Source organism: Oncorhynchus clarkii, chromosome 10 (genome assembly GCF_045791955.1).
Source record: "Oncorhynchus clarkii lewisi isolate Uvic-CL-2024 chromosome 10, UVic_Ocla_1.0, whole genome shotgun sequence".
Classification (NCBI taxonomy): Eukaryota; Metazoa; Chordata; class Actinopteri; order Salmoniformes; family Salmonidae; genus Oncorhynchus; species Oncorhynchus clarkii.
The window spans coordinates 42,122,130-42,135,799 of record NC_092156.1 but is presented as its reverse complement, the minus strand read 5'-3'; the positions used below and the strand labels follow the sequence as shown (position 1 = coordinate 42,135,799).

General features: G+C 44.0%; 1 protein-coding gene across 2 annotated transcripts in view; it reads right to left on the bottom strand.

The window, feature by feature from the left end:
* LOC139418489 (neuroligin-2-like) overlaps window positions 1–13,670 on the bottom strand; it is a 77,869-nt gene that overhangs the window by 3,938 nt on the left and 60,261 nt on the right. For both annotated transcript variants that reach the window (XM_071167999.1, XM_071167998.1), the window contains exons 4-7: window positions 5,153–5,338; window positions 2,167–2,432; window positions 1,862–2,015; window positions 195–561 (exon numbers count right to left, since the gene is read on the bottom strand). In XM_071167999.1, the coding sequence (XP_071024100.1) occupies window positions 195–561; window positions 1,862–2,015; window positions 2,167–2,432; window positions 5,153–5,338 (973 nt within the window). The remainder of the gene's footprint in view (window positions 1–194; window positions 562–1,861; window positions 2,016–2,166; window positions 2,433–5,152; window positions 5,339–13,670) is intronic.

Below are 13,670 nucleotides of genomic sequence, written 5' to 3'. Positions count from 1 at the left end.
AGAGAGAGAGAGAGAGAGAGAGAGAGAGAGAGAGAGAGAGAGAGAGAGAGAGAGAGAGAGAGAGAGAGAGAGAGAGAGAGAGAGAGAGAGAAAAGATTATCACAAGTATTGAGCATGTACTGTATGCATCTGATAAAGTTTCTAATCTGATATTTCAATGCCGTGTCTAGGTCTTGTCTAACTCCAGTACTGACCCGGTCTTGGCAAAGTTGGTCCAGTACGTCATGACCACAGCACTGAGCATGACGTCATTCTTGGAGAAGTTACAGGGGAACAGGTCGGTGGCTCCCACCATGGGGACCCCAAACACGTAGGGCAGCTCATCCCCGTGGGCCGCGTCCGCCCACTCTGGCCGGGCCTCCGTCTGGCAGTGGTGGTGGAAGGTGTAGAAGTAGACAGGAGACTGGAATTCAGCGTGCAGCTTGGCTGTGGCCACCGCTGGCGCCACCCACTGGTGATCTGTGAACAGTGCCAGCAGGGTCTTCCTCCTCATGTCTCCGTTGTCCCTGTCGGCCCAGTCTGTGTACATGAACTTTATGGTCTCCCTCAGGATGTCCTTACCTGGAGACAGAGACAGACCGAGAGCAATGGAGAGAGCAAGCAAAAGAGATTAGAGAGAGACAGAACGAGGGGGGGAGAAAGAGACATAGACAGAAAGGGGGGAGAAACAGAGCAAGAGAGGGGAGAGACAGAGAGAGGGGGGAGAGAGAAAGAGAGAGAGAGAGAGAGAGAGAGAGAGAGAGAGGGGAGAGACAGAGAGAGGGGAGAGAGAGAGAGAGAGAGAGAGAGAGAGAGAGAGAGGGGAGAGACAGAGAGAGGAGAGAGAGAGGGGGGGGAGAGAGAGAGGGGATAGACAGAGAGAGAGGAGGAGAGAGAGAGGAGAGAGAGAGAGGAGGGGAGAGAGAGACAGAGTGGAGAGAGAGACAGAGAGAGACACACAGAGAGAGGAGAGAGAGAGAGAGAGGGGGAGAGAGAGACAGAGAGAGACACACAGAGGGAGGAGAGAGAGAGAGAGAGGGGGGAGAGAGAGACAGAGAGAGACACACAGAGGGAGGAGAGAGAGAGAGGGGGGGTAGAAAGAGAGCAACAAGAGACGGGGAGGAGATGGGACAGAGAGACCTTGAATAGCCAGCAATGAAATACTAAACAATAGTAAAATAAAATATATATCTACTCTTAACACACATGGGTAACTGGAGCATTACTTCTGCTCCTGTGGGGGTGTCTAACATGCAGTGGTGTAAAGTACTCGAGTAAAAATACTTCAAAGTACTACTTAAGTAGTTTTTTGGGGTATCTGTACTTTACTTTTTCTATTTTTGCCAAATTGTACTTCTACTTCACTACATTCCTAAAGAAAATAATGTATTTTTTACTCCATACATTTTTCCTGACACCCAAAAGTACTCCTTACATTTTGACTGGAAAATGGTAGAATTCACACACTTATCAAGAGAACATTCCTGGTCATCCCTACTGCCTCCAATCTGGCGGACTCACTAAACACAAATGCTTCGTTTGAAAATTATGTCTGAGCGTTTGAGTGTGCCCCTGGCTATACGTCAGAAAATTGTGCCGTCTGGTTTGCTTAATATAAGGATTTTGAAATGGTTTATATGGTTTTTATTTTTGACACTTAAGTATATTTTAGCAAATGCATTTACTTTTGATACTTAAGTAGATTTAAAACCAAATACTTTAGATTTTTACTCAAGTAGTATTTTACTGGGTGACTTTCACTTTTACTTGAGTCATTTTCTATTAAGGCATCTTTACTTTTACTGAAGTATGACAATTGAGTATTGTTTCCACCACTGCTAACATGTTTGTGTGTATGAGGACATTTATAACAAACTCTCACCCTCAGGGTATCCATACAGGTTGTCCACAAAGTTGGAGATGGTGTAGTCGAAGGAAGCTGCAGAGATCCCATCATCCCCCTCACTGTCGTCCACAAACTTCAGCCCTTCTCCCTGGTTCACCCCCAGCAGGATGTCATAGTTCAGGAACTCCCCCTGGTGGCAACACACACACATAGCATCACAGAACAATGGAGGAAGAAAAAGACACTGCTACAGCAACAGTAATCGCATTAACATAAGAGACTGAGGAATCCAGAGATTTGTATTTTTTTAATGGTGACTGGAGCCAGAGGCTGAGTCTGACCTGTTGCATGAGAATCTCGGGGTCGTCGGGAACCACGTCTCCATCCACCACGGGGCCGAAGGCGATGTGATACCTGGCCGGCTGGATGTCCTGGTCCACCAGCTCCCTGAAGCTCTTCCTCCTCAGACACTCCACCAGGTCGCCTGTGTCCCCGTAGCTGCAGCCTACCTTCTTAGCCAGGATCTTGGTGTACATAAGGGGCCGGTAGTTGACCGACCAGCTGGAGATGGCTGAGCCGCTCTGGGCTATGGCCCTCTGGAACAGCCCTGGGGGCCACAAGAGGGTCAGAGGACTTAGTGTAGTGTAGAATGTGTAGATCCCTGAGTGTATAAATATAAAGTGCATTTGGAAAGTTTTCAGATCCCTTCACTTTTTCCACATTTTATTACGTTACAGCCTTGTTCCAAAATTGATTAAATAGTCCCCCCCCCCCCTCAATCTACACACCATAACCCATAATGACAAAGCAAAAACATGTTTCAAAACTTTGTAAATCTTTATAAAAATAATAATAATGAAATATCACATTTACATAAGTATTCAGACCCTTTGATCAGTACTTTGTTGAAGCACCATTGGCAGCGATTACAGCCTCGAGTCTTCTTGGGTATGACACTGCAAGCTTGGCAAACCTGTATTTGGGGAGTTTCTCCCATTCTTCTCTGCAGATCCTCTCAAGCTCTGTCAGGTTGGATGGGGAGCGTCGCGGCACTGCTATTTTGAGGTTTTTCCAGAGATGTTCGATCGGGTTCAAATCCGGGCTCTGGCTGGGCCACTCAAGGACATTCAGGGACTCAGGGTACTCTTGCGTTGTCTTGGCTGTGTGCTTAGAGTCGTTGTCCTGTTGGAAGGGGAACCTTCACCCCAGACTGAGGTCCTGAGCGCTCTTGAGTAGGTTCATATCTCTGTACTTTGCTCCGTTCCTCTTTCCCTTGATCCTGACTAGTCTCCCAGACCATGCCTCTGAAAAACATCCCCACAGCATGATGTTGCCACCACCATGCTTCACTGTAGGGATGGTATTGGCCAGATGATGAGCAGTGCCTGGTTTCCTCCAGATGTGACGCTTAGCATTCAGGGTAAAGAGTGCAATCTTGGTTTTCATGGTCTGAGAGTCCTTTAGGTGCCTTTTGGCAAACTCCAAGAGTGCTGTCATGTGCCTTTTACTGAGGAATGGCTTCCGTCTGGCCACTCTTCCATAAAGGCCTGATTGGTAGAGTGCTACAGAGATGTTTGTCCTTCTGAAAGGTTGTCCCATCTCCACAGAGGAACTCTGGAGCTCTGTCACCTCCCTGACCAAGGCCCTTCTCTCCAGATTGCTCAGTTTTGCCGGGCGGCCAGCTCTAGGAAGAGTCTTGGTGGTTCCAAACTTCTTCAATCTAAGAATGACGGAGGCCACCGTGTTCTTAGGGACCTTCAATGCTGTCTCAGAGCTCCACGGCCACGGCTTGTTTTTTGCTCTGACATGCACGGTCAACAGTGGGACCTTATATAGACAGGTGTGTGCTTTTCCAAATCATGTCCAATCAAGTTTTAGAAACATCTCAAGGATGATCGATGGAAACAGGATGCACCTGAGCTCAATTTTGAGTCTCATAGTAAAGGGTCTGAATACTTATGTAAATAAGGTATTTCTGTTTTTTTTTTATAAAAAAAAAAAAAAACCTTTACAACAAAAAAATATCTGTTTTCGCTTTGTTATTATGGGGTATTGTGCGTGGATGGAGGATCCACCACCGTGGCACCGTGAAGTATTACATATGGAGGGAGCACTGTTCCGGGTACACTGCCTCTCTCCAAAGCCCCACTAAATCATTGTAAACATTAGGCTTGGCAAATCCGCTGGTTTCCTCACATCACATACGGAGGCAGCGACAAGAAAATGGCGACAGGCCCGGCACACAGTTGTGTTGGCGTTAACACTGACTGGTGGCTGTGTTAAACGGAGAGAGAGAGAGAGAGAGAGAGAGAGAGAGAGAGAGAGAGAGAGAGAGAGAGAGAGAGATAGATAAAGAGATAGAGAGAAAGAGAGCACTGCTGCACCGTTATGTAAAGTGCCTTGTTGTCCCCCTGTTTTCATCTGCAGATTCTGACATTAATAATTAAGACCCCCTCCCCTCCATTCCATCCCCCTTCCTCTGCAAGTGCCCCCTCCCCTGCTCCTCTCCCTATGAAATCAATTAAGACTCGTCTCAGCTGCGGCTCAAGTCCTGAGCTCAGCTCAGCTCTGCTCTCTCCTGCTCAGACAGACATCCATATTTTCAGTCCTCATTAGAGTTCTGTCAAACACCTGTCTCACATACACAGGCACACATCCATATTAACACAGTCCCAAAGTCCTGACTCACACGCCAGTCTCTCCCTCTGATAGCTACACAAACTGAGACTCCTATTCCTATACCAAAGTCAAATTCATACGGCTGTCTGGTGCATATTGATCTGATTCTACGAAACCTATTCTATGTTTCTGATAGTCGTATCCACACGGGCCGAAAGTTATATCCAATTTTATACCTCATTCAAATTCACACATCATCCTAGGGTTCAATTCCATACTACCTTGTTGCTCAGTTAGACACTATGAAACTGAGGCAAGAGGGACGTTTGTCTTTAAGAACACCTTTCTGGGTTTCCTTGGTGACACACACCTGAAGTACACTTAAAATCATCTTGGATGTTGCTATGGTAGTGAGGATGAAAATGACAGTTTGTGATAACGATGACAGGTTTGACAGTGAGGATTGTTGTCCTAGATTCGTTTCAGTAGCAGTTTATTACATGTTTACATGTAGGCCGTACCTGGCAGCTAAACAATGAATTTCAGTACACGTCACACACAACTAAATACATCTCAAGGCGCTTTAAAAGCAACGATGGTGATGATGAGATCGCTGTCATTATAGAGGATGACTGATGAATATTTTTGATGATGTTGGCTATGCTGCTGTTGTTGCTAATGACTAAAACGATGATGACTGGTCCTTACCCTCAGAGTGGTGGGAGAGGATGAGCAGATTGACACAGGAGGCTCCGGCGCCGGAGCCAAAGATGGTGATCCTCTCTGGGTCTCCTCCAAAATGGCCAATGTTCTCATTGAGCCAACGTAGAGCCTGGATCTGGTCCAACAGACCATAGTTCCCCTTGGCTGACTGGTCCCCGGTACTCAGAAACCCTGCAGGACAGAGAGCGAGAGAGAGAGGGGGATGAAGGGAGGGATGGAGGGATGAGGCATGTGAGGGTGACAAGGGTGATTCGATGACAGAGGGAATATTAATGAGAGAAGAAAGAGAGCAGAATGAGAGCGAGGAAGAAATAAGAAGGCAGAAGGGGGTTAGTTGAAGAGGAGTAGGAAGAGATTCAAGGAGAGAATACCAAATAATTTAATATTTCATCCGGGTCTTTTTCTGTTCTCCACAAACAAAGATGGCAGCAGCATTCGGTGACAGTGGCCTGGGTATTTACGAGGCCGCAGCTCGTTAGCATCCTCAAGTGCTTTAACAGAAACTTTGCTAAATTAGTCAAGCACTGTATTATCTGATAAAAGCAATGACACTCATTTTAATACCCATGTCGTTAAATGAATGCAGTAAAGAGAGCTCGTTAGGAGAGGCACAGGAGACACGTTTCATATGCTTCCAATATAGAGGAAGAAAAGAGTGCAAGTGGCTTGCAAAAGTATTCACGCCCTTTGGCATTTTTCCTATACTTATACTTATTTTCCACCATAATTTGCAAATAAATTCATTAAAAATCCTACAATGTAGGGCCTCCCGGGTGGCGCAGTGGTTAAGGGTGCTGTACTGCAGCGCCAGCTGTGCCATCAGAGTCCTGGGTTCGCGCCCAGGCTCTGTTGTAACTGGCCGCGACCGGGAGGTCCGTGGGGCGACGCACAATTGGCCTAGCGTCGCCCGGGTTAGGGAGGGCTTGGTCGGTAGGGGTGTCCTTGTCTCATCGCGCACCAGCGACTCCTGTGGCGGGCTGGGCGCAGTGTACGCTAGCCAAGGTGGCCAGGTGCATGGTGTTTCCTCCGGCGCATTGGTGCGGCTGGCTTCCGGGTTGGATGCGCTGTGTTAAAGAAGCAGCGGCTTGGTTGGTTGTGTATCGGAGGACGCATGACTTTCAACCTTCGTCTCTCCCGAGCCCGTACGGGAGTTGTAGCGATGAGACAAGATAGTAGCTACTACAACAATTGGATACTACGAAATTGGGGAGAAAAATAAAAAATAAAAACTAAAAAAATCCTACAATGTGATTTTCTGGATTATTTTCCCTAATTTTGTCTGTCATAGTTGAAGTGATGAAAATATGATGAAAATTACAGGCCTCTCATCTTTTTAAGTGGGAGAACTTGCACAATTGGTGGCTGACTAAATACTTTTTTGCCCCACTGCATTATATATATATATAATGCAACAAATTTATATATAGCATATATATGTCTATAAATATATGCTATATATCTATAAATATCTATAAAAAAAATATATATATATATAAAAAAAAATATATATAAACCTGTTACCACTTCATAAACCCATTATCTCCTTCACCATCATTGTTGGACAGCTAATTGGTGTTGCTGGTGTTTTCACATAAAACCCTGGGCACACTGGTAGCAGAGCAGCACTCTGTTATCTGTGGGTCTGAGGCCTAGCTACTGCTTTACAAGACATACACACACTCATCGGCCTGCCTCTCTGCCTGTCTGCCTGCCTCGCGGTCTGCTGGTTAATTGGTAGTTTGGACTTGATAGTTACAGGGTGGATTGTAAACAATGCCGGCAGTGATTAATACCTGTGGTACTGACATGCTACAACTGTACCAGGAGAGGAGCACACGTGTGAACTGACATGTGTTAGACATGACTTTATGAAAAGGGATTTGATAGCTAGGAAGTGGCATTCTGCGATCGGTGATTATACATATTATACAGCGTTTTGCCAAAAACTGTATTATTGCCTGAATAATGACCTTGACAGGCAGATTAAATGGATCATGATGTGTCAGTAACAGAATCCTAGCTAAGCGTGTTGTGTAATTGATTGTCCTTGAGCAGAGCATGCCATCTTGCCTCCATGATTCCACACCATGCAGATCAAGGAAAACACCACTCCAGGAACTACAGTACAAGGAACTACATGGGAAAATATGGTGAAATCCTTCCATGGCTCCGGGAGAGGGTTTTGTATTCTCGGTAGCCCTGTTTGTAAGGAGCAAAGGGCAGAGAGAGGGAGAGAGAGGCCTGGGGAGAGACAGAGGAACAAAGACATATGAAATGCAGCTATTCACTCATCCACTGCTGCTTAACTGCCCCCGGCACCAAAGTCAAAGAAAAGAGACCAAAATAATCTGACCTCTAACCCCTGTGCGAGCGAAAGCTCTTGGCCTCCTGTGACTCAGTGACCCTATGACCCTTAAACTGTGACCCGTGCTGCTGGCCAGGGCCAGAGGTGTGAAGATGTGTCAGCTCTCATAACATCCATGTGCTGAACTGTCTGCCTGCCTCTGTTGCCTGGCAACCGGCCAGAGCTACAGTCACAGAGATCTAGACACACACACATGGACTTAGAGTCAGAGACACTTGCATGCTCACATGAGCTTCTCCCCACTGCCTTTGATTGGGTAAGAGGGAATATGGTTATCTGCCAATATTTAAGATAAGTCTCTCTCTCTCTCTCTCCTCCTCCTCCTGCCGCTCTCTCTCCCTCTGTTTTCTTTTCCATACTCTTCCTGTCTGCTAAGTTGGGCTTCCTGCCGACTTTAGAGCTGAGAGCAGCAGTTTATGGGGGCCGAACTCATGCATATTCAATACTCGCTTTAGGTAATGGCCAAGGAACTGTAAGGAGAGTCTTCAACCTCGGAGAGCGAGAGAAGGAGAGATCTGGCAGAGAGAAAGAAAGAGGAGAGAGACATAAATGAAGGCTAGAGAGCACTAGATTGAGAGTGATTTGAACAGAAATGAAAAATATGAGACGAAGAGCTCTCTAAGCATCCACCAGATAACACTTCATGAAAAACTACCCCTTCCTGCTACTGGAACCATGGTAATACCATCACAGCTGCTGGTAATACCCTACCACCACATACCAATATGATGGTTGTTTAAAATTATCAAGTCTTATATTGTGAATGATTGATGTTTCTTCTTCAGGGGAGACGGTGAGAAACCATTATCATGAATTAATTGTAGCTTGCATAACTTAAATAGGCAACTTTATAAATCATACAGACCTGGTATGTGTGGGATTGAATTGTATGTTCTAATCATGAACTATGAGCAATGACACACACACACACACACACACACACACACTGAAACAGTTGGCTATGAGTGGAGTCAGAGCTATGAGTGCCAATTAGGAGTAGTGATGTGCTGTTCTCCATTACAGTGGCTCAGTAAAAGCCTGCAGTGTTCACTGTTCCAAGGACAGAGCTGTCAGTGTGTGTGAATAGTTGATTTGTTCTGTGAAAACTGTATTTCACACCTCATGATTCATGAGGTGGGCGTGTCAGGCGGTGATCAAATCAGGTCATTAAATTAGATAAGCACGTGGTCGCCACATGTTGTATGTAAACACCTTTGATCTGACTACTTTGATATGGATTACTTTGATGTACGTTCTGCTGCCGTGTGTGTGTGTGTGTGTGTGTGTGTGTGTGTGTGTGTGTGTGTGTGTGTGTGTGTGTGTGTACCCAGGTGTGAGGGGCTTGTTGTGATCCTGGGGGTAGTGTTTTGGGCAATATGTAAGACAAAAGACTTGATGCTTTTAATCAAGTAGAGTCCTTGGTCAGTTGTGGGACAAAGATGTGTTATGCCGTTGATCAGGGGCAGTGTATTAAACTATTTGAGGAACTAAGGTCTATTGTGCCTTTTGATACATTTTGTGGGGTGGAGACGAGAGGAGGGGGTTGGCCATGTTGAAACAGTTCTGGTGTTGAGGGTAGGGTTTTGGTTGGGGGGCCAGTTGAAACCGTTTTGAATGAGGTGCGTTTTAGGTTCTGGGCTGAAATTCAGCATTGTAATCAAACCGGTTGGGGCGAGGCTTACATGCTGACCACACCGCTTGCGTCGCGTGTGCGAGCATGGCAAAATAAATGTAAACATACATGTTTTTCAATTATTGCACCTACACTGCTCGCGTGCGCCAACGAACGTCTGCGTTGCCAAGTGCTAAAATAGAAGTCAGTTCTATTTGTGACGCTGAACGTGGTGCAAGTCCTGCCTCTCCCATCTCCTCATTGGTTTATAGAAGCAGATACCCACGTGCCATCTCCTCATTGGTTATACACACACATGGTTATACACACATGGGTGATTGAAAGTTGAACTCAGTTTGGTCGGTCGTCATGGTAATTATGAAAGTTAGATGCATATCGCCATATAAAGTCCAAAGAAGAAATAGCCTGGAAGGAGGAGAGATGACTAGAAATTATTTGGTTGACCGTTTTGTGTGTGGATTAATTGTCGGAGTAGAGGACCTTGTGCATTTCAGGTAAAATAACAACTCAACGTTTATATCCCATGACAAATTAGCTAGCAACAGCAAGCTGGCTAAATAGGACAAATTAGCTAGAAACTGCAAGCTAGCTAGCTAAATTGCCATAAATATTTAATGTTTTTGACCTGTCCCCAAATTAATATACAGTGCCTTGCGAAGGTATTCGGCCCCCTTGAACTTTGCGACCTTTTGCTACATTTCAGGCTTCAAACATAAAGATATAAAACTGTATTTTTTTGTGAAGAATCAACAACAAGTGGGACACAATCATGAAGTGGAACGACATTTATTGGATATTTCAAACTTTTTTAACAAATCAAAAACTGAAAAATTGGGCGTGCAAAATTATTCAGCCCCCTTAAGTTAATACTTTGTAGCGCCACCTTTTGCTGCGATTACAGCTGTAAGTCGCTTGGGGTATGTCTCTATCAGTTTTGCACATCGAGAGACTGACATTTTTTCCCATTCCTCCTTGCAAAACAGCTCGAACTCAGTGAGGTTGGATGGAGAGCATTTGTGAACAGCAGTTTTCAGCTCTTTCCACAGATTCTCGATTGGATTCAGGTCTGGACTTTGACTTGGCCATTCTAACACCTGGATATGTTTATTTTTGAACCCTTCCATTGTAGATTTTGCTTTATGTTTTGGATCACTGTCTTGTTGGAAGACAAATCTCCGTCCCAGTCTTCAGGTCTTTTGCAGACTCCATCAGGTTTTCTTCCAGAATGGTCCTGTATTTGGCTCCATCCATCTTCCCATCAATTTTAACCATCTTCCCTGTCCCTGCTGAAGAAAAGCAGGCCCAAACCATGATGCTGCCACCACCATGTTTGACAGTGGGGATGGTGTGTTCAGCTGTGTTGCTTTTACGCCAAACATAACGTTTTGCATTGTTGCCAAAAAGTTCAATTTTGGTTTCATCTGACCAGAGCACCTTCTTCCACATGTTTGGTGTGTCATGGGTGGTCATGGGCCTCTTGGCTGCATCTCTGATCAGTCTTCTCCTTGTATGAGCTGAAAGTTTAGAGGGACGGCCAGGTCTTGGTAGATTTGCAGTGGTCTGATACTCCTTCCATTTCAATATTATCGCTTGCACAGTGCTCCTTGGGATCTTTAAAGCTTGGGAAATCTTTTTGTATCCAAATCCGGCTTTAAACTTCTTCACAACAGTATCTCGGACCTGCCTGGTGTGTTCCTTGTTCTTCATGATGCTCTCTGCGCTTTTAACGGACCTCTGAGACTATCACAGTGCAGGTGCATTTATACGGAGACTTGATTACACACAGGTGGATTGTATTTATCATCATTAGTCATTTAGGTCAACATTGGATCATTCAGAGATCCTCACTGAACTTCTGGAGAGAGTTTGCTGCACTGAAAGTAAAGGGGCTGAATAATTTTGCACGCCCAATTTTTCAGTTTTTGATTTGTTAAAAAAGTTTGAAATATCCAACAAATGTCATTCCACTTCATGATTGTGTCCCACTTGTTGTTGATTCTTCACAAAAAAATACAGTTTTATATCTTTATGTTTGAAGCCTGAAATGTGGCAAAAGGTCGCAAAGTTCAAGGGGGCCAAATACTTTCGCAAGGCACTGTAATTGGTTCAGAGTTTGTTTTGATATTTCAACCTGCGTGTCATAATCGCGTTTGGTGTGGGGGGACAAAATCAATTTGCGCGCGGCCAGTTTGGATACGGTGTTAGGGCTCCCAGAGCATTCACACCTGGCCCAGTGGGGAATCAACAAGCAGTTGGCTGGACTTCACAGAGCCTTGGAAGTTCACTTTGGTGCAATTTTTCTATGAAATATTTTCACAACTCTGAGCACAAAGATTTTAAATCTGATCATCAAAATGTCTCATGTTTCAAAACTCTAAGCACATTTTTAATTGACGGAGTACAACAAACACATTCACTGCACCAAATAACTCGTTCAATGTGGATACACATTCAATCTAAGTGTCTGCTTTTCAAAATGCAATATTCACTTTACTTTTGATATGATTTACTATAAGTTAATCAAACTGTTCAAAACGGATAAGTAAACGAACCAAAAGTATGTAATGCCTAGTTAACGGATATAGTTTGATAACGGCTGTACACCGTACATTTCTATATTTTTACCTCATAAATGTATACATTTGAGTCAATTTATGTTGGAAGGTAAAACCAAATCATATCTGGATGTGGCATCAAATACTACATCATAGGACAAAGTAGAAAGAGTCACTACGTGCTACAATTTTGAATTATAGTGTACAGTGAGTGCACTGCTGAAAAACCTGGGTTATATCTAACAATATATTCCCCTCATTATCTGAATGCCATTGATACTTCGTAAGCTGATGAATTTCAAGGAGCGAGACAGGCGATACTGTATCAGTTGACAAGTCATATAAGAAAAGGCGATCTTGTGGTGTTGCATGGAGGGCAGAAATGACATACAACACCGTGCAACGTTTTTAAAGTAGCCAAATGCTTCACAAAACTTTTCTTTACAAGGAGAATGAGATTGTAAGACTGGAATACAACCTGCCGAGGATAGAAATAATAATAACAATTGCATGTCAAGTTATAGTCAAATACTGCATGGAATATTATATATTTACCATGTACTATTCTTTCTATTCAGCACTTCAAAAATAACAGTTTTGAAATGTCTATGTTATATTTTTGCTATTGGGTAGCATGGTAGTTAATAAGACAAGAAATGGTGAGCATATCATTATCTAGTCGATGTTTTTCATGTGCTTTATCACACAACTGAACAATCATTCAGACAAAAACACACAAGTGTTTATATTTGTGTTTTTCCATAAATCAGCTAGTCTCAGGTTGTCTCGATATGGATTTTGTTTGTAGCATCTGTTACAGTTGCATTTTTTTTTTAAAGATTTGTTTTCAGCATGCTTTCATTTATACTTTCTTTTGTCATTCATGTGAAGCAAGTTCAGGGAGTGAGTGTTGTAATAAATACAAGGAACAATGAACACGAAACACAAACAACGCACCAACACGAAAACAGAGTCAATAACACCTGAGGAAAGAACCAAGGGGAGTGACAGATTTTGGGAAGATAATCAAGGAGGTGATGGAGACCAGGTGAGTTTCATGAGGCGCGCGAGACGATGGTGACAGGTGTGCGGGATAATCAGCAGCCTGACGACCTAGAGGCCGGAGAGTGAGTATACGTGACAATAACTGTGTGGTATGAATTTACAATGGAATCAGTTCCTAATCTACTGAAAGTTCATGGCCAAATTATTTTATTTATCATTCCCCCCAGTGTCTTGGTACTAAAGGTTTTCTGTACCAAATCCTTGGATTTTTATGAATACGACATGACATTGACAGCCCCATTTCACCCCCCTTGGCATTTTTCCTTATTTGATGCCGTACAACCTGGAATTACGCCTACCACAACACGCCTACCACTTTGAAGATGCAAAATATTTTTTATTGTGGAACAACAAGATATAAGACAAAAAAAAACGGAAAACTTGAGCAGGAATAAATACTCACCCCCCACAAAGTCAATACTTTCTAGAGACACATTTTGCAGAAATTACAGCTGCAAGTCTCTTGGGGTATGTCTCTATAAGCTTGGCACATCTAGCCACTGGAATGTTTGCCCATTCTTCAAAGCAAAACTTCTCCAGCTTCTTCAAGTTGGATGGGTTCCACTGACGTATAGTAATCTTTAAGTCATACAACAGATTCACGGGCAGATGCGGGCTTTGAATAGGCCATTCCAAGACATTTAAATGTTTCCCCTTAAACCACTCAAGTGTTGCTTTAGCAGAATGCTTAGGGTCATTGTCCTGCTGGAAGGTGAACCTCCGTCCCAGTCTCAAATCTCTGGAAGACTGAAACAGGTTTCCCTCAAGAATTTCCCTGTATTTAGCACCATCCATCATTCTTTCAATTTTGACCAGTTTCCCAGTCCCTGCCGATGAAAAACATTCCCACAGCATGATGCTGCCACCACCATGCTTCACTGTGGG